Source organism: Anopheles gambiae, chromosome 2 (assembly GCF_943734735.2).
Source record: "Anopheles gambiae chromosome 2, idAnoGambNW_F1_1, whole genome shotgun sequence".
Taxonomy (NCBI): domain Eukaryota; kingdom Metazoa; phylum Arthropoda; class Insecta; order Diptera; family Culicidae; genus Anopheles; species Anopheles gambiae.
The window spans coordinates 60503128-60521833 of record NC_064601.1 but is presented as its reverse complement, the minus strand read 5'-3'; the positions used below and the strand labels follow the sequence as shown (position 1 = coordinate 60521833).

The window sequence follows — 18706 nt, the reverse complement described above, 5'->3', positions numbered from 1 at the left end:
ACGTGTGCGGTTTAGATTGGATAGGGTACAAAGGCTAGCTGCGTTAGGAAATAAAGTGTGTAATTGTTCTAGCTGTATAAGTGGTTTTTGGTTCGTTTTGGGTGCGGTAAATTTTAGTGCTAATTATTTCTTGTTTTTTAAATAGAGTTGTTCTAATTTACGGTTAACTAATGATGCGCGTTGCGTTCCGAACCTGCCAGGTGCGATCCGTTCCAGCATGCAAGCATCCGGACCGCGATCCTTATTTTTAACACAAGCAGGTTCAAACTGAACCTGTTGCTCCCACTGTTCTTTGTGATCCAACCTGAACCGACTGTTATCAACGATCTTATCGATCCGATCTGAACCAGCTGCTCTCAGCGTTCTCGGCGATCTGCGCTGGGTCGGTTGCTCTCAGTGCTTATTATGATACGGCCTAGAACGCACGACATTCTACTCTCTTTGTATTGATGAGTCGGTTTGCTGTAAACAAATCAGCCAGGTTCAATTTAAACCTGTTTCTTTCAGCGTTCTTTTCGATCCAGTCTGGAATGCACGATCATCTGCTCTCTTTCATACGATGGGCCGATTTGGTACGTACAAAGGAAGCAGGTAAAATCTGAACCAGTTTCTCGCATCTGTTCTCTTTCATACGATGGGTCGATTTGGTACGTACAAAGGAAGCAGGTAAAATCTGAACCTGTTTCTCTCAGCGTTCTTTTCGTACCGGGAAAGAACGGCGTTCTCTTCTCTTTTGCTTCTTTCTAGTATGAACACACACACATTCTGTCTATGTGAGTGATAACAGCGCAAGCCATACTCTCTCAGTCAAAGAGATAACGGTACAACACCTGAGCCGTGAAGCCAGAGAAGGATAGAGATTTGTGATTGGTGGGAACCTAATCGCCAAAATTTAAAGAGACAATCCTGCACTAACGATAAGCGCAATGAATGAAATGTTTCTCTTCTGCCATATGGATGTTAACAGTATAGGAGCGTTATTTGGACTGCATTGTGGTAGTCAATGAATTGCTATGATTTGGGTGCTAAGATGCTTCGATGTGCATGTGTCTCCAATGAACTCGTGTTGTTACGTGTGTAACAGTATATGAGTAGCTGGGTAGACTTTTCTAGGACTGGCTTATTTTGGCTTTATTGCACAGTTTAAAAATTAGTCTGTTCTTTCTGCTTTATATTTTGCTACTGCCGCTAACTTTTTGGATGGCGCCTATCCTCGAACAGCTGATCCGTCTTGACCGCACTTGACCCTGTTTAGCGACCGCTGCCGAACTTTGTCCTAATTGGTCCTACTTTTGATCATATATCTGTCTCGTATTTGGGAATATCTTTTTGTCCTTATCTAACAGGTGCCGCCATCTGGTGTTTATAGGTCTAACTATTCGAGCTATCCTATACAGCTTGATGTTTTGTAAACATTCGCCTGTCAAAATGCACGAGGTCGTTATCGTGCCAACAACTCGTTTGAATTTTTATCTGAGATGGAACTAAATATTTAAGGTGCATGACACGTTTAGCCTTCCGCAATAATTTATTTAACGCCGTGAAACAGCGCTATTCTTAACGACAATTATAGTGCACTACTGGACACTTTCACACCGGTAGTTCATCGTACAGTATAATGTCAACCTTACAGAAACAACTTAACAGTCTATGTATTTTATATAAACCACTGTTATTCGATTCTATCTGCTTCTATTAAGAAATATTAATTCAATCAATGTAGTGTAAATTAATCCATACGAAATTTAACAAGTCAATTAAACTTGTAAGCTTTTTGATTTTGCTTCAAAACTTCATATGCGTTCCAACAAATTTCTGATTCACTTCTTTATTTAGAAGTATAAAAGGGAATAATGATTAATTTTAGTAAAAACAAAAACAAAATGCATTAACCTTTTAATGAAAAAGGAACTGTATAGCGTGCTATTTAAGTTACGCGTTTTTATGGTAGTACAAGAATAGTTTTACACATTCAGCAAACTATTATTTAGCTTTGTTTTAATTGAAACTGTGTGATTACTGCACAAAAAATATATTACACAATATTCGATGAATACTTTCAAGTTAACCATATATAAAGTGAGCAACTGAAAAAGCGTAACTATGGCAGGTCATCTCGAACCTGCGTTCCGCGTTCCGTTCTTTTTCTCCAGATTGGCAGGTTCGTTCCGTTCCTCAATTTTCAGAACTATTCCCATCACTAGACTGTACTACGAGACTGGCTCATGTAACTTACTTCGACAAATATTCCAATTGAAGGCAACAGGATTTTAACCCAGCAGTGTTCAATACTCATTATATTGGTGTGCATAGGAAGGCATTTGAGACGTTTAGAAACAGCAATCAGGACACCACCACGAATCTGTCTGGCACTGTTATTAGCATTTCTATCGCTTCTATAGATAGCGTATTTGTCACAGATTACCAGCTCAGAAAGTATGGTATCATCAAGCCATGTTTCTGTGAGAACAATAATATCATGATCAAGCTCAATAGAAGCAATGTACATATCCTCAAGTTAAATGCGTAGTCCATGAACGTTTTGGTACTAAATGCTAAGATCATTATTCGTCATTGTTCGTCCTTGATTATTACGGCAGGCGACCCCTGTAGGATTGACATGATAGTCGTGCGATTGTGTGAGTGTAGTGTCCGTTCTTTGGCGATGGTTTGTTTTGATTTCACGATCATTAAGTTGTGTGCGCCTTTCGTCAAGCACTGCCTCAGTAGAAAAAATATTGTTTGTTGTAGGAAGAACATTCTTTAGGTTTCGTTAAGTTGTTTCAGCGCCGGTGTTCTTCGATTCATGAGTCGTGTTAGGATGATTTGTGTGATTGTGAATGTGCGCGATGTGCGTGAAATGAATACCGGTAAATATTAGTGGGTTTACGGTGTTGGTGATGTGCGTGGAGTGTGTGCCGATAAAATTGTGTGATCCAGCAGTGGCGGTGACCGAATATTTAGCACCGTAGGCAAAGTTGTAGGGGTGGAGAGACCCATTGGCGGTTGTAGACAAAAATTTGCACCCAGTTGTTGAGTTCGGTAGTCAATGAATTCTCGTACTTATAGGCCAAGGGGCCAGGTGTCGGGGGAAGGATCCTTGTCACGTAGTGATAAAGGCACTAACACTTTAAATGACATGAGAGTGTAGCCGTATTTGTACCCTGGCGAATAAGACAGTATGCTGTAGCATCGTCAATGGATAAAGCTTGTTTGATCATTTGTACAATTTGGTCACTGGTTGTATCGGGAGAGAGCCGGGAAATATACAGCACGCATTTTTGCACTGTGGAATGAGCGGGAACTATTTTGATCGGAAAAAAATGCTATATCCTTTTGTGGAAGCGTTATCAAGCCGTTTGTTGAGTGTGGATTTAAAAAAGTATATTTCTCGACTAATTTAAAATATTCACACTTTTTTACAAATCATCGACTTGTCCCTTTGGTGAATTTTCTGCTTCTGCTTGCATGCCCTTATTTGGTTAGGAATCAGCGCGCGCTGTCCCGATTCCCGATCTTCGATCGTTGACCTGGCGCGCAAACCCTGACCGCTCCGAACATTTTTTTTTATCTCTCTCTCTCTCTCTCTCTCTCTAGCTCTGTTTGGTGTTTTATGGCACCGTCGATCAGCTTATTGTTCTAATCGATAAGCGCACCTGCCTTTATCATTATCTCGCACTTGTTACCGCTCTAATGTCAACATACAGACGTGTCAACACTTTTTTGTGCCAGTAATCACAGGTGGTGCATGAGTTTTGCGTTGAATATCTTTGACTCGCTTCGTATTGTTGTTTTGGCTTCTTCTTCTTCTTCTTGGCCTGCTCAATGAGCACGTCTCGTAGACATGGCCAGGTCGCCAATTCGTTTCCAGGAAACTCGGTCCTGGGCTGCAGTCCTCCAACCACGGCTGCATCCGATCTCCGACAGGTGCGACTCCACCTGATCCAGCCAGCGAGCTCGCTGTGCTCCTCTACGCCTCGTGCCGAACGGGTCGCTGACGAGCACCTTCCTGGTGGGGCATGAGTCCGGCATCCTCATCACGTGCCCCAGCCAGCGTATCCTTCCGGCTTTGATGACCGTCAGGATGTCTGCACCGCCAAACAGCTCAGCTAGCTCGTGGTTCATCCTCCTTCTCCACACGCCGTGCTCGCACACACCGCCAAAGATAGTCCTTAGCACCCGCCGTTCGAAAATGGCGAGTGCATTGGCGTCCTCCGTCAGTAAAGTCCAGGACTCGTACCCGTAGAGGACCACCGGACGTATCAGTGTGCGATATATCGCGCATTTCGTGTGTTGTTGGAGTCTTCTGGATCGCAGGAGTTTGTGGAGTCCGTAGTAGGCACGATTTCCCTGAACAATGCGCCTTCGGATCTCGCTGCTTACGTTGTTGTCCGAAGTTACGATCGTGCCAAGGTAGCAGAACTCCTCTACCACCTCGAGATCGTCGCCGTCAACTGATACTCTGCTTCCGAGTCGGACTCTATCACGGTCAGAGCCCCCGGCAAGCAGGTACTTTGTCTTCGTCGCATTGATCCTCAATCCAATCCTAGCGGCTTCGCGTTTCAGTCGGGTGTACGCCTCGCACACCGCCGCAGATGTTCGCCCGATGATGTCGATGTCATTCGCGAAGCCAAGGAATTGGAGAGTTCGGGTAAAAATCGTGCCCCGGATGTCGAAGCCCGCGCTTCGCATGACACCTTCCAGAGCGATGTTGAACAGCAAACAGGAGAGTCCATCCCCTTGCCTCAGACCCCGGTGAGATTCGAACGCTTCTGACAGCATGTTCGTCACTCTCACCTTGCACTGCACCCCGTCCATAGTGGCCCGCAACAGTCGTACCAGCTTCCCAGGGAATCCGTGCTGCTGCATGGTGTTCCATAGTTCGGTCCGATCTATGGTATCGTAGGCCGCCTTGAAGTCGATGAACAGGTGGTGCGTAGGGATCTGGTGCTCTCGGCATTTCTGGAGGATCTGCCGTAGAGTAAAGATTTGGTCGGTAGTTGATTTGCCTCCAACAAATCCAGCTTGATAGCTGCCGACGAAATCTGTAGCAAGAGGCAAAAGTCTGCAGAAGAGTATTCGGGACAGGATCTTGTAGGCAGCATTCAGGACTGTGATGGCCCGGGAGTTAGCACAGTCCAGCCTGTCGCCCTTTTTGTACACTGGGTGTATGACACCCAGTTTCCACTCGTCCGGTAGTTCTTCCTGATCCCAAATCCTAACAATCAGCCGATGCATGGTGACGGCAAGCCTCTCCGGACCCATCTTGAACAGTTCGGCCACCAGACCATCGCTGCCAGCTGACTTGTTACATTTCAGCTGTTTTATGGCGCTGATGACTTCGTCCAAAGATGGCGGGGCACTTCGTCATTGTCATGCTGGCTGTCGTAGGGTTGCTCTCCTCTGCTTCCTGCGTCTGCTCTGGTATCTGCTCCGTTCAGGTGTCTGTCGAAGTAGCACTTCCATCTGTCGATCACCTCTCGCTCGTCCGACAGGATATCTCCCTCCTCACTGCGGCATATAGCGGTCATGGGAGTAAAACCGCTCCGTGCCGCATTCAGCATCCTGTAGAACTTACGAGTTTCCCTCGACTGGGATAGCTGCTGCATGAGTTGCTCGTCCGACTCTTCGAAGCCGCGCCTCTTGTCCAGGAAGAGTAGGGTCTGCTGCCTTCTCAGTCGTCTGTAGTCTTCCACGTTCTGCCGAGTCTCGCGCTGGAGCATGCGGGTCCGCGCGGCGTTCTTCTCGGAGAGTGCTCGCCTGCACTCATCATCAAACCATTCCTTCCTCTGGTTATGGGTCACGCGGCCAATTGTTCGCTCGGCCGTGCTGCTGATGGCTTGCTCCACCATGCGCCAGTGGTCATTGAGAGACATCGCCTCGGTAGTGATGTCCTCCGGCAGCGCTTCCCCAAGCGCGATTGCGAAGTCCCTCGCCACAACAGCTTGTTTTAGCCGGTCTGTGTTGAGCCTTGGGGTGCGCTGATAGCGCAGTTTGTTGGCCACGCACAGTTTCTGGCGTAACTTAACCATAACCAGGAAATGGTCTGAGTCGACGTTTGCTCCTCTATAGGTCCTTACGTCGATTATGTCCGAGAAGTGCCTTCCATCGATAAGAACGTGGTCGATCTGGGAAAGTGTTTGCTGCGGTGATCTCCAGGTGTAACTGAAGCGAGGTGCGTGCTGGAAGAAGGTGCTGCGAATGTTCATGTGCTTGGAGGAGGCGAAGTTTACGAGCCGAAGCCCGTTGTCATTGGTCAGCCGGTGGGCACTGAAACTTCCTATCGTCGGTTTAAATGCCTCCTCCCGTCCGACCTGAGCATTAAAATCCCCGATGACAATTTTAACGTCGTGTTGTGGGCAGCGGTCGTACTCCCTCTCCAACTGCGTATAATAATTGTCTTTATCGTCATCGGTGCTTCCAAGGTGCGGACTATGCACATTTATGATGCTTAGGTTGAAGAACCTGCCACGAATCCTCAACCTGCACATCCGTTCATTGATCGGCCACCACCCGATCACTCGCTTTCGCATCTCACCTATGACCAGGAACGCCGTACCGAGTTCATGCTTTTCACCACCGCTTTGGTAGATCATGCAATCGCTACGATAGGGGCGCTCCGTCACTCCTTTCCAGCGCGTCTCCTGAAGTGCTACTATTCCGAAGCCACGGGCCCTCACCTCGTCCGAAAGAATGCGGGTACTTCCGGGTGCTGTGAGAGATCTGCAGTTCCATGTTCCGAGTTTCCAATCGTTTGCCTTGTTCGGTTGCGTGGGTCGGTATCGGTAGGTCCGGTTCGAAATCCTTTGGTTTCCTTTCGTTGCGTTTATGTTTTTCCAGGGGTGGCTTGCAAGGCCTCTCCCCCAACCTCCAGTATCGTCGTAGGGCCTACGCATCCTAGCTGATTAAAGTGATGTTGTTTTGGCTATTTCTTTGATTGTTCGTAGCACCGAATGTAAACAATGCGTGATTGTCCTTAGTGACATCGGAACACAATCGTTTGGATGGATTTATGCGACGAATTTTTGCGGGAGGGTGACTGCTACGTGGTGTTTTTAGATCAAGTTGGCTCATCCGTGCAAACCCAGTTTTAATTTCGTTAGTCAATGGCTCCATAACAGTCGTGATGCTTTCGCCTACCGTTGTTATTGCCGCCTGGAAGCCAGATTGCATGGCTGCGTCTTTTACGAACTTGGTGCGCGGATTCATAAATACGTTGTTGCAGCCAATACAGCACCAGTGTATTTTTTTATATTCCGAAATGCGCTGGAACAAATAAGCGGGAACTGAAGTGCAGTGCTGATGAAATGGAGAGTCGCACAGGCAGCAGCTGATAGATGCTTCCGCAATTTCCATGGTGCAGGCGTTGCAAATACGGGCCATTCTACGGGAACGGTGCTAAGGAGGTAACGGTCTTCTATTTCTTGCTCAGTCTTCTCTTTACCATTCTCCGCATGGTTACCAACGCAATTCAGGAAAGACATGGGGCGGTAACTATCTATTTCATGTGGTGGTAAATTGGGTTTAAGAATGGGAATTGGGAAACAGGTTTTTCAGTCATCCGGTATGTTCCCGGAAGACCAAATATTGTTGTAAATTCGAAGAAGGACTGTTTTGGACCGGCAAGGGAGATTTTGAAACATTGGATAACCAATGTTGTCCGAGCCAGAAGACATGTCTCGGAGCTCAATTGAGCTCATCAAGAGAAAAAAGACTATTTATTTTGGTCGGAGGCGTCAATGGGTGGAAGGGGTCTGGACTCACAGATGAATTAATGGGTTAGAAAATGAGATGGAAAATTATGTGTTGCAGATGTATCATAAAAGTATCGAGCAAAGCCTTAGGTATTTCTGTTGGTGAAATGATAGTTTTATTCTTTTTTCAGAATGATTGGTGCAGATCTTAGGGTTAATTTGAAAAACAAATTTGCTCCAAGATAGATTTTTTTTGCAAATTTTACGGCTTCTTTTGATTGCCGATTGGCTTCTCGGTATTGATCAGCCAAAAGCGGGGTAAAAATATTGTTTCTTTATTTTTAGCGTTGGAGACTCTTCCGTGCTTTGCGTAGGGTCTTATTGTAAATGGAAGACTAGTAAAGGCTGCATTTGTTATTGTTTTAGTAAAGCGTGTAAGCGAGGGAGGATCATCTAAGGGTAAGGTGTATGTCATTTCAATTTTGTATTTTTCCCAGTCGGCCTCCTCATATTTCCACCGGGGACGTTTTTGAGGGCTGTAGGTCAATTAATGAATATGGACAAAAAGTGGGCGGTGATGAGTGCCATGGGTATCGTTATGAATGGAAACAGAAAAACTAGAAGCTAGACGAGCACAACAATCTAAAATCCCACTAGTGAGACAGGTACGTGTGGCTGGGGTGTGGAATGACCTCGATGCTACAGGTATCAAAATAGTCCCGAGGCCACGAGTATTAGAGCCGGGATTTTTACTGGTAGCATGTTGGGCTTTGAAATCGCCAAGAATTATAGCGGTTAGTGGTAGCTTTGGTAATAGAGTTTCTATTTCCTGAGAAACAATTGAAGGGATAGGGGAGAGGGAATGTACAAACTAATAATTGTGGATTTTATGGGTGAAGATATTTTTTTTTAGAAATATTCATATGGTTTAATATTGTTGGGTTGTGACGGGTAATTAGAATTCTTAATTCATTAGAATTACGGCTCATGCTTCTGATATTCCAGGACAAAGAAAACAAATGTGTATTGTTATTTCATGGAGGATGGGCATTTGGAAAATGCATGTTTGAAGTTGTTTAAATAGAAGGTGTGGTGTATGTGGTCATTGTGTTATAGAAGTTTTCTTCCTCTCTGACTTCCTCACCACGATGAATGGGGCATTATCGTGTGAGAGAAGGGGCTCCTGTCCCTGGTAGTTGAGTGGATTGGAAGTGGAAGGGATAGGTATGGGAGATGTGGATTTTTGTGAAGGGTTTTTTGGGTGGGAGGTCCGTCAAAAAGTTTTGTTAGAGATTGTAATTTTTTATAATGAGTCAAAGATCGAATTTTCAAAAGGTACTTGGTTCTGTTATTTATAAGGTTACCTACTACCGGTCGTCCAACATGCTGTTGTAGACTTTTACCGACGATGAACGGGTCTGCTAGCGGCTTTCCTTCTTCAGTAGTCAGAACCAGATACATTAACTCTTCTTCCTCGTCGTTAAACCATTCCGAGTATGTCCTAGACCTCATCCTATGTCCTAGAACTCGTAGAACTTCCGAGTATGTCCTAGAACTCGTGCCGGGAGGGGGATGAGCCCTCGCGGCAGGAGGAGGGTCCGACATATCGTCGGTCCTCTCAGCACTGGCACTTGAAAAACGTCACTGTCACAATTTATTTGTTTTTATTGTCCACTGCACCACAATACCACTTCACTTCTGAACATAAATGTTTAATGAGGGCCCTCCTGACTAATTTTTAAACTCTCACTCCCACTCACACACAATTTAAATTCTCACTTTTTAGAAACTTCCACTATTTGCACTCACAAAACAGGCTACAACCTTGGGCCACAACACTTTACGTAGCGCTTTGAGAAATGGAAACAACGTAAAGTGCGTTGGAACAGTTCTTACAAATTTTTAAAACCCTTATTTAGTGTGAAAACAACGAACGATGTAAAAGGATGCCTAAATTTTTTTTCCACACGCACTACACTACAGCACAAAACTCCTGAACCACCAAACACGAACAACACTTTCCACCACTGCACTGCATGGATACAGAAAATTCTACACTGCACTGATCACGGGGGTATACATGTCGGGTTAGTCGAAGAGCGCGAGGTAAAAAACGCCCTCTTTGGCTGTTACGAGAAGATTGGGGCCTGTAAGTGGCCATGCGAAGCCCTGAGGTAGAGAGGATTCTTGGAGCTCGTTAGAAGGCCTCAAGAAGAAAAAACACCAGCGCGCTTACATGTATTTCTTTGGGGTCATCTTCATAACATGGCTTAATAAGGATGGGTAACAGTTAATAAAAATTACATAGCAAAATCAAGATTTGTATCACAGTTTACTGTGGCCTCGGCAGAAGCCGGAGACGTTCTTTGAAGCATTGAGTTGAAATGTTACAGTCGAAGCAATCTGAAACAGTGTTGAATACAGTCGACATGCGGAACATACGCTCAGACCGACCAGCGCCGGAGCGAGTCTCTCTGAAGAGTGGTCTCTGTAGACCAAAGTGGTCGAGTTGGTTTGTAGATATCGACGCGATGCAACTGCGTTCATCGCAGATTCACCCGTATTGCCATTAGATGTCTTTTGGGGCAATCGGAGCCTGCACGATCGTCGCTTTGCTTCTCAAGCTTTGGTTATCATTTATTTGCTTCGAGATTGATTGTCTTTCATTGCTCAACAGAATACCGCTGTATTTGCCTTCTCGCTTTCTTCTACGCCGTGATTTCTTTTAAATTCCAACGAGAAGAACGCTTTATGGTACCAACGATTAGTTTTTTCGATCCCTCCATCGCTTCAATAGTGGCTCTGGCGTGTTAGATTTTCATATTCTCTCAATCCCCTCGCCCCCTCTTCCTACAGTTCTTTGACTCCCTTTTTGTTTCTCCTTCTTAGCGTTATCATCCTACTTGTGTTGTCTAATAATAGTGTATACTTGTTTTAGTTTATAAGTATCCCTATATTTAGCCCTCTGAGGCAGATATTTGTATTAAAAAAATAAATAAATAAAAGTGATCAGTCTACAGAGCCATTAGGAAACCAGCGATGAAAGAGCACTGTGCATTGCGTTTTCTAACCGAAAGAGGCTCAATGTCCAGAAGACGGCACCGCGCAGCATACGGAGGAAGATTATTGCGATCCTGCCAGGGAAGTAGGCGTAGGGCATATCACGTGAGCTTACGTTGAATCGCCTCAAGTCGAGCAATTGAAGCAGTAGTCTGGCTCCAGACTACGCACGAATATTCTAGAACCGAACGAACGATACTATTGTAGACAGCTTGAATGTACATAGGGTTGCGAAATTCATTAGTTGTCCGGATAACCACGCCAAGTAGTTGGTTTGCACTAGTGATGGGCGGGTCGACCCGAACCTATCGGGTCGGAGCCATCCGTAAGCGACCCGGAGTCGTTCGGGTGGAGCCATCCGTAAGCGACCCGGAGTCGTTCGGGTTGACCCGAAAGGTACAAGTAGGTTCAGTGGGTGCAACGACTCCGGTAGGTGCGAGAAAGCATAAGCGACTCCGACCCGTTGGTGCAACGAGTTCGGGTCGGGCCACAGTAGGTTCAGTTTGACCCGAGGGTGCAGCGAGTTCGGGTCGACCCGATAGATCAGTAGGTGCGAGAAAACATAAGCGACTCCGACCCGTTGGTGCAGTGAGTTCGGGTCGGGTCGGGTAAAGATAGGTTCAATCTGACCCGACCCGACCCGAACTCGCCGCACCAACGGGTCGGAGTCGCTTATGCTTTCTCGCACCTACTGATCTATCGGGTCGACCCGAACTCGCTGCACCCTCGGGTCAAACTGAACCTATTGTGGCCCAATTCTTTCTTCTCCAGTTGAGAATCAGGAGTGTGGCCATTTAGGGCGAAGCTACTAGCGATGGCTAAAATCAACACAACACTGGAATCGCTTCCGAATGACTCCACAAAAATCGAAGAAGGTAGATGCAACGCTATAATTTCGGAATTGTCATATCGCGTTTGACACATACACATCGTTCCGAAAATCTGACTAGCCAATTTCGGATTTGCTCCAAGTTGGTTTTTATCTATCAAATGTAATATTTTCTATAGAATGTGAAAAATGAAAAATATTTAAAACAAAGTTGCAGCAATAATTGGTGATGGTGCAACTGGATTTTGTATGTCAAAGCCCGCGTTTCAAGAATAAACGTCATCCGAATATGGCAGTATTCAGCTATGTGTGATAACCGCTTTAGTCACTCCTCGCCATGGCATTCTCGCTCTTTGTATGTGTTGCTCTTCGCTTGCGCTTTGGATTCATTCCCCTTTCTGTATACAAAGTTTTTACTTAATTTCGCATGCGTAGCAACATCTAACGCAAATATAGCAATTGACAGTACAGCTGTCCCCCGAGATACTACTGTATTTGGGACTGAAAAAGTGTCCCAAAGCAAGGCGTAAATCGAAAAGGTCGTATGTCGAATATTTATGAATTTAAAATCTATAACCGAAGTTGAAGAGTTGTAATCGATGATATCGTGTATTTTAATTAACATAACGTTCGATAGTGTATTGTTATATTTTAGAAGCCGTACATAATACAGATATTCAAGATCGGGTTGTTGTGGAATCTTTGAAAATGTGTATATAACGGTTATCAGCCCAGAAATTCAAAAAAATACATCAATGACAACTTTAAACTGTCAAAATCAAAATCGTCGTATCTGCGAATCGTCGTAACTCTTGGGTCGCCTGTACTACGGCATCAGTAGTTCCCGGAACGTCATGTCGCTTAAGACAACCTCCGCACTTGATATCACAAACACGGTACACAATATTCTTCTTCGTCTTCTTTGGCACAACAACCGTTGTCGGTTAAGGCCTGCCAGTACCCATTAGTGAAGTGAGCTTGGCTTTCAGTGACTTATTGTTACCATAGCAGGATAGTCAGTCCTACGCATGGGGGCACGGTCTATTCTGGGCTTGAGCCCATGACAGGCATGTTGTTAAGGCGTACGAGTTGACGACTGTACCACCAGAAAGGCCCAAAATTAAAAATCTCACACAATATTACAAAGGGATTTTCGGCTTGAACAAAGTGAGTGTATATATCAGGTGGGCTTATGGTCTTCTTTCTCACCAATACATCCCCGGATGACAATTTCAGCACGGAAAATCGGGTTGACATTTGATGCAAGTCGCTTTCCGTTCCGCTTTTCAGACGAAAGCGATCTCACTATGAGCAGCGTGCCGTGAGAAAAAAATGGAGGGGAAAATCAGTGCAATCATCGTCATGGCGAAAAAAGGTATTTCCCGCTTTCACTTTTTTCCACCGTTACATCCCTAGTACAATACACTCTGATCTGACTCTTCCTTTCTATTCAGTTCATCTTTTGACTTGTTGTACTGCCGTTGGTTGGATTTGATCCGCAGTACATCAAGTCAGAACATCTCAATTAAACTTGTAAACCATTGAAGGCTTCGAATTTTAGGTCGTTTAAAAAGCACTAGTAGACGCATCGAACCTTGAAGCAGAAATAGATCCACGCACAAGTGAAAATACTAACGATGATATCGTGTTGCCTTTGATGATTGCATGGTGTTGAAGAAACAACAAGGGATGATGAAGAGCAAACGATGGAAAGTGCAATTAATGAATTTTTTTTTCGTGGATTTTGGAAACTAATTTTGATTCTTTTTGAATGGAAGCTGCTGATTTAGTTAGTATCCAGGCTAGACAAAGAAAAAGGATTAGGAAAAAAATCCTCCAAGTGTAGATAATGACTGAAGCAATTATAAAGTGACTAGCAGTGGAACAGGAGTGAACGCTCTCTAAGCATGGATGAATTTGCAAATAACGGAGGCTGTAAGAACACTGCAAAACAGCACAGGTTATGTACATGTGGCCAGCCGGCTCTGTCACTCAATTTACAGTACAAACCATTAAAAGCACGTAATTTTATTTAGCTTTTATAGGGTTCTTTGCGCGTGTAATTTTCAAGCTAATTAGGCAAGCTTTTAGGCATTAGGCCTTTCCGTGATTCATAGGCACGTTTTAGAATTGCGCATGCAGGTCAAAACTACAAAATACATCACGAATCAATACAATTATACAATACAATAATACAATTTTCAATCAATACAATACAATTTTGAAGTAATTGATTAGATGTGTATTTCTCTCAGTTTTAATGTGTTCCATCGTATTCAGTTGTTTAAGTGTCGAACATCTGTGTCGGCCAGGAGCCCCAAAAATGGCATCTACGCCCCGATCACAAGTAAAATTGCTACTCAATCCTTCTCTGGCTAGGACATTTGATACAATCCCCTGCTAGACGCTTCAATCAAGCCTCTTCTTTGGTGTGACCGCTAAGGTCCTCCACTCGTCTTAATCCGCCATTGCTAACAATCACACACAATCCAAAACATGGCCTTTCATGAAATATTAGATGGTATTGCGGCCCCGCCGCACTCGTTTCTTTCGCCATTATTTTCGCTTTTTGTGGATCATTATTTTCCGTTTTAAATTCGACTTGATGCGTATTATCTCTAGGTATTTTCAATCCATGTAATATTCCTCTTGATTTTCAACGTTAACGGTTAATGGTCATCGCACAACTAGGTATCTTCTTCATCGTCAAACGCTGCTTCATTTTTTGTTGATGCCTCTGACGGAGAAAGAATCACCCTCTGCAATTTAAACACTTTTTCTTACATGGACAACAGCACTCTGTTGGGTATTTTACACTTACCTAGAGGCTGTAAATCAACTATTAGTAAGGGAAGATGTTCATCATCTTCCCATGTTTGATTTTATGTTTTCTTGTAAGTATCGTGTGTCCGATACAACATTTCACTATATTTTAACTGATTTGGGATATTTGATATGCTCTTTCAACAAAAGAATCGAGAAATGTAGCCCACGGTCAATTATTGCACTTTTTACAAATGTAAACAATTCGTAGATGATCCAATGTTCTTCTCAAACCACAACACAATGGCGGCTCGATGTGGGGAAGATATTTTTACTCACTCCAAAATCCGACCTTATCATGATTTCATCATGTGAGCGGCTGTTGCTTGATCATATCATTAGAGCAATCATCGGCGATAGATCTGCTCACCATACAAAAAAAAATCATCTCGCCTCAGCGAGGGGAAAAAACAAGCTTGCTCAGTATGGAGGAGGAAATGATGATAGCCTCTCAGTATGGATTGAAGCAGCTGTCATTGAACTCGCCATGGTTGAGAGCAGGCTGGATTGTCATTTGGGGATCGACACACAATTTGACGGTTTGTTCCATAACAAAATCTAGTATGCCTTGAAGTTTAAACGAAATCTCGCAGAAGTTGCATGTGGTTTTACTTGGGTGTAGCACGAAGAAAGAAGCCAAAAAAAAACTTGCGTGACAGCCAGTTCTTGGATTAAAACGAAGATTCTCCAAAAAAGAACATTTCCTTCGCCAAATCTGATACATAGGCAATTATTGAATCCTTTCTGCCAGCCAAGGTGGATTAAAAATATCAGGTGGTGGATTAGGGCCTTTGGGGGGTCGCCATAGTTGAGGGACTTTACGACATTTTAAAACCGTTAACCATTGGTTTCCGCACACAAAGCTTAGCAAATAGAACAGAATTCTTTGTTTTTATGTGCATTTTTGTGTGTCTATTGGTTTTATCGAAAAAAATGAGATATATTAAGAAAAGATTTGATGATTTGTTTATGCACGAAATTTAAAATCATGTGAGTAAGAGTTCTAATCTCACGTAAATTGTCCATGCGGCTCGTAGATAATGAGGAATTAATGTGAAAATAGAAAAAAATAATGCTTTCTTAATTTTTATCATCGAAAATGTCGAAAACACAATGAATTATAGAATAAATTCACGGAATAACACAAAATAAACACTTTAATCCATGTTTTAATGTTAAATAAGAACACGCAAAGTCCAAAATATATTTTTAAAGAATGTTTGATCAAAAAAAATGGGGTAGATAAATTATATGAACAAATTTATTAAATGTAAACAAAGTTTGAATCCTGGGGACCTTACGTCAAGTGACGAATTGTCAAAATGCACTAGAGTCCACCACCTGATATTTTTAAATCCACCTTGCTGCCAGCAAGCAAGGAGCAGTGTACCAACCGAACCAGATATGATTTGATACTGAAATTGAGGAATTTATCAGAGTGTCTGCACATATATCCTTTGGTTCTGTTCAACAGACCACTAGATACATTAGGTTCACCTGCTTCGGAAGGTAGTGCCCTAGAGCCAATCATTGGCACTAGTGGAACTGGCCATATGCATGTTGCAGTTGTGTTCTGATAAGTAGTGCGCCGGATCCATTAGTTGGTTCTTGGCGAGCTACGTAAAGGATACATTAGATTCTCCTGCTTCGGAAGGTAGTGCCCTGGAGCCTGTCATTGGTGCCAGAGACCCTGGGGCCAGCGGTTGGCACTAGTGGAACTGGCCATATGCATGTCGCAGTTGTGTCCTGATAAGTGGTGCGCCAGATCCATTTAATGGTTCTTGGCGGGCTACGTAAAGGATGCTAGGGAATACCATTGTATTCGATGGAGTATGACCCGTTTTTTCTTGATGAAACTATGTTGGTCATCTTGGGTGTGTGTATGACTCGAACAGTTCCTCTGAGAGTTTTCCGATGCCACCACTTGCTCGTACAAAATATTTTAATATACCTATCAGAGTAATATTATCGTAAAGATACTTCCGTCCTTCTCAAACCTATGTTGGGGAAAGAGGTGGGACTTATCATCATCATCATCACCACCGATTGACCTCAAATATCGAGTAAAATTGTGAAAATTTTGGATAGAGTTAGTAGTGAGTCCATAAAAAAATCATCTAAGTAACCAGTTTGTTATGGATCTAACCAAAGTGTATGAAGATCAGGTGGTCTCATAGCCTGTTTTTTATAGCAAAAGTTGAACGTCACTTTTTGACAGCATGGGTGAAAACATTTCCCCAAACAAGCTTTCTGACGACTTGCCTAATACACAAACAATCTTAGAATCTTCGTTATTTGCACTGAAATACCTTAAAAAGCACTCAAAATATTTCTTATTGTAAGCTAAACCAAATCTGAACTAATTAAAATCCATTTTTGGATCAAAATAATGCCATCGATGAGGACACCAATGTGTACTACGTATGTGTTGCTAAGAACAAAGCGAACGGTTCCTATGGAAATTCATTTCACCCATTCTGTCAAAAGGAGCTTTTTTTGATTCCGAAATTAGTTGTCAATTTGTATGGGACGAGACCACCTGATATTCATACACTTTGGATCTAACTGTAAAACCAGGTTTTCTTCCAATTTTCGTTTTTAGACGTCAAATTGCACTGGATAAGCCCGCCTAATATATCAACTCACTTTGGGTTTGAAGGGATTATTTAACCACCACTTTTAAACGTTTTCAAAGTAATGCACAAAATAATAAAAAAAAGTATTGCACACACCTGAAAATCTAAAGTACAGAGTTAAGCAAAGTGTTCGTCCGTTGCTCTGTTGACCATAGAAATAATTCCCCATTGATATATGACAAGCTGTTTGCAGTTTCTTTTACATGCAACACCGTATGCAAAATTGAATAAATATTCAAATTTGTGAATAAAGTTATGTTGGTAGTGTTTAAAAACATCTAAAATTCGTTCCTTTTTTTTCATTTCAAATTTTAACAAAGCTGGATCGCGCTCACGAGCAGATATTATTACCGTTGGAAGAATTTCGAAAATTACACATTGGTGGTGTGAAGGAAAACAAAAAAAAATATGACAAAAAAACTGCTAAGTTCTGTCAGGCCCAAGAAAGGTTTCTCAACATGTCTACAAAAAAATCTTCTCCGGCAGTTGTCGAGGTAAGTAAAATTATTGAACTTCTTCAAAAATATGACTTATCATAGATTATAATAACCGGTTATAATTATTGAACAGTAAAAAACTAATAAACCACACCTATGATTGCTTTCAATATTCTGGACACAAATGTGAACTTCTTTTTTTATGTCATCCATTATTTTAATATTGTTATGACACTAGTCTTAATAATCATTTGAAAACATTTCTTTTAATCTTTAACACAAGTTTTACGGATGTCTCTTGTACCTATCTTTACGAGTTACCGGTTCGAGTAACTCATCGGCAGATTCGAGTCGACGAAGTAAAAATTGGAACCGTATTGCTCTAACAGGAATGTGCATTCGAGAGATTTTCTGTCGACAGCATAAGCGCGCAAATTTAACCTCACAAAGAAATTAGACCACAGTTTACGTGTGTAATTAAGTTTCACATAATTTTATCAACACTTTCATCACTCATGTTTACCCCATTTCCAACAAAATTGGAAAAAATGATTTTAAAGAAGTACTGAATCCGTTTTTTTACACTCATTCCGACTGGCTTACTTGGCGATACAAACTTTCCTCCCGCTCGACTCGAGTGCTTCGGTTGGAATCGAATGTCGTTCAAGCAAAATATAGGCCTCCCTACGGACAAAGAGCGGGTAATTTTTATCATGGTGTGCGTAAAAACCTAGAGTTAAGCCGATGGAAGATTTCCTAGGCTTAAAAAAGGGGGCGGGAACGGGTACCGCGCTTCTCTCCCGCTCCCATATAAAATACCCGGTGCGCTCTCTCAATGCTCGCGCCCATGCGCGAGCATCCTTTCGTGTGCATGTGTTTGTTTCTTTCGTGTTGCGCTGTGTGCGTTTCTTTCGTTCAGCGATCGCTCACACTCGCGCGTATTTTTTTGTTATCTAAAGCTAAACAAAAAAACAAACACGCGTCGATCTTTTTTTCATCACTTTATTCAAACAGTTACATAACTTTACACGATTTTACACATTTACATACACAATATTAAATTAAAATAAAATCAATCGCTCCATCGATGCAAACGTTGAAGTGGCCGAATATCTGCGTAGATCCTGTTATAAACATAAAAAAGGTACGAAATGAAGCTGCGCGATGTACATAACATGCATTACGAATCATTCGCGCAGCTTCATTTTATTTCGCACAACACTTGAA

The 18706-nt window shown here is 43.0% G+C and overlaps 1 protein-coding gene across 24 annotated transcripts in view; it reads left to right on the top strand.

Annotated features, from left to right (window-relative positions):
* The window catches only part of LOC11175823 (rho GTPase-activating protein Graf), a 189343-nt gene that overhangs the window by 71732 nt on the left and 98905 nt on the right, over window positions 1-18706 (top strand). For 21 of the 24 annotated variants that reach the window (XR_009764610.1, XR_009764611.1, XM_061641855.1 and 18 more), the window contains one exon: window positions 17363-17536. The exons of the other annotated variants lie outside the window; for them this stretch is intronic. Coding sequence is in view for 18 of the 21 variants with exons in the window: in XM_061641855.1 (XP_061497839.1) it covers window positions 17363-17536 (174 nt within the window). In the remaining 3 variants the exon portion in view is untranslated. The remainder of the gene's footprint in view (window positions 1-17362; window positions 17537-18706) is intronic. 24 annotated transcript variants of the gene reach the window in all.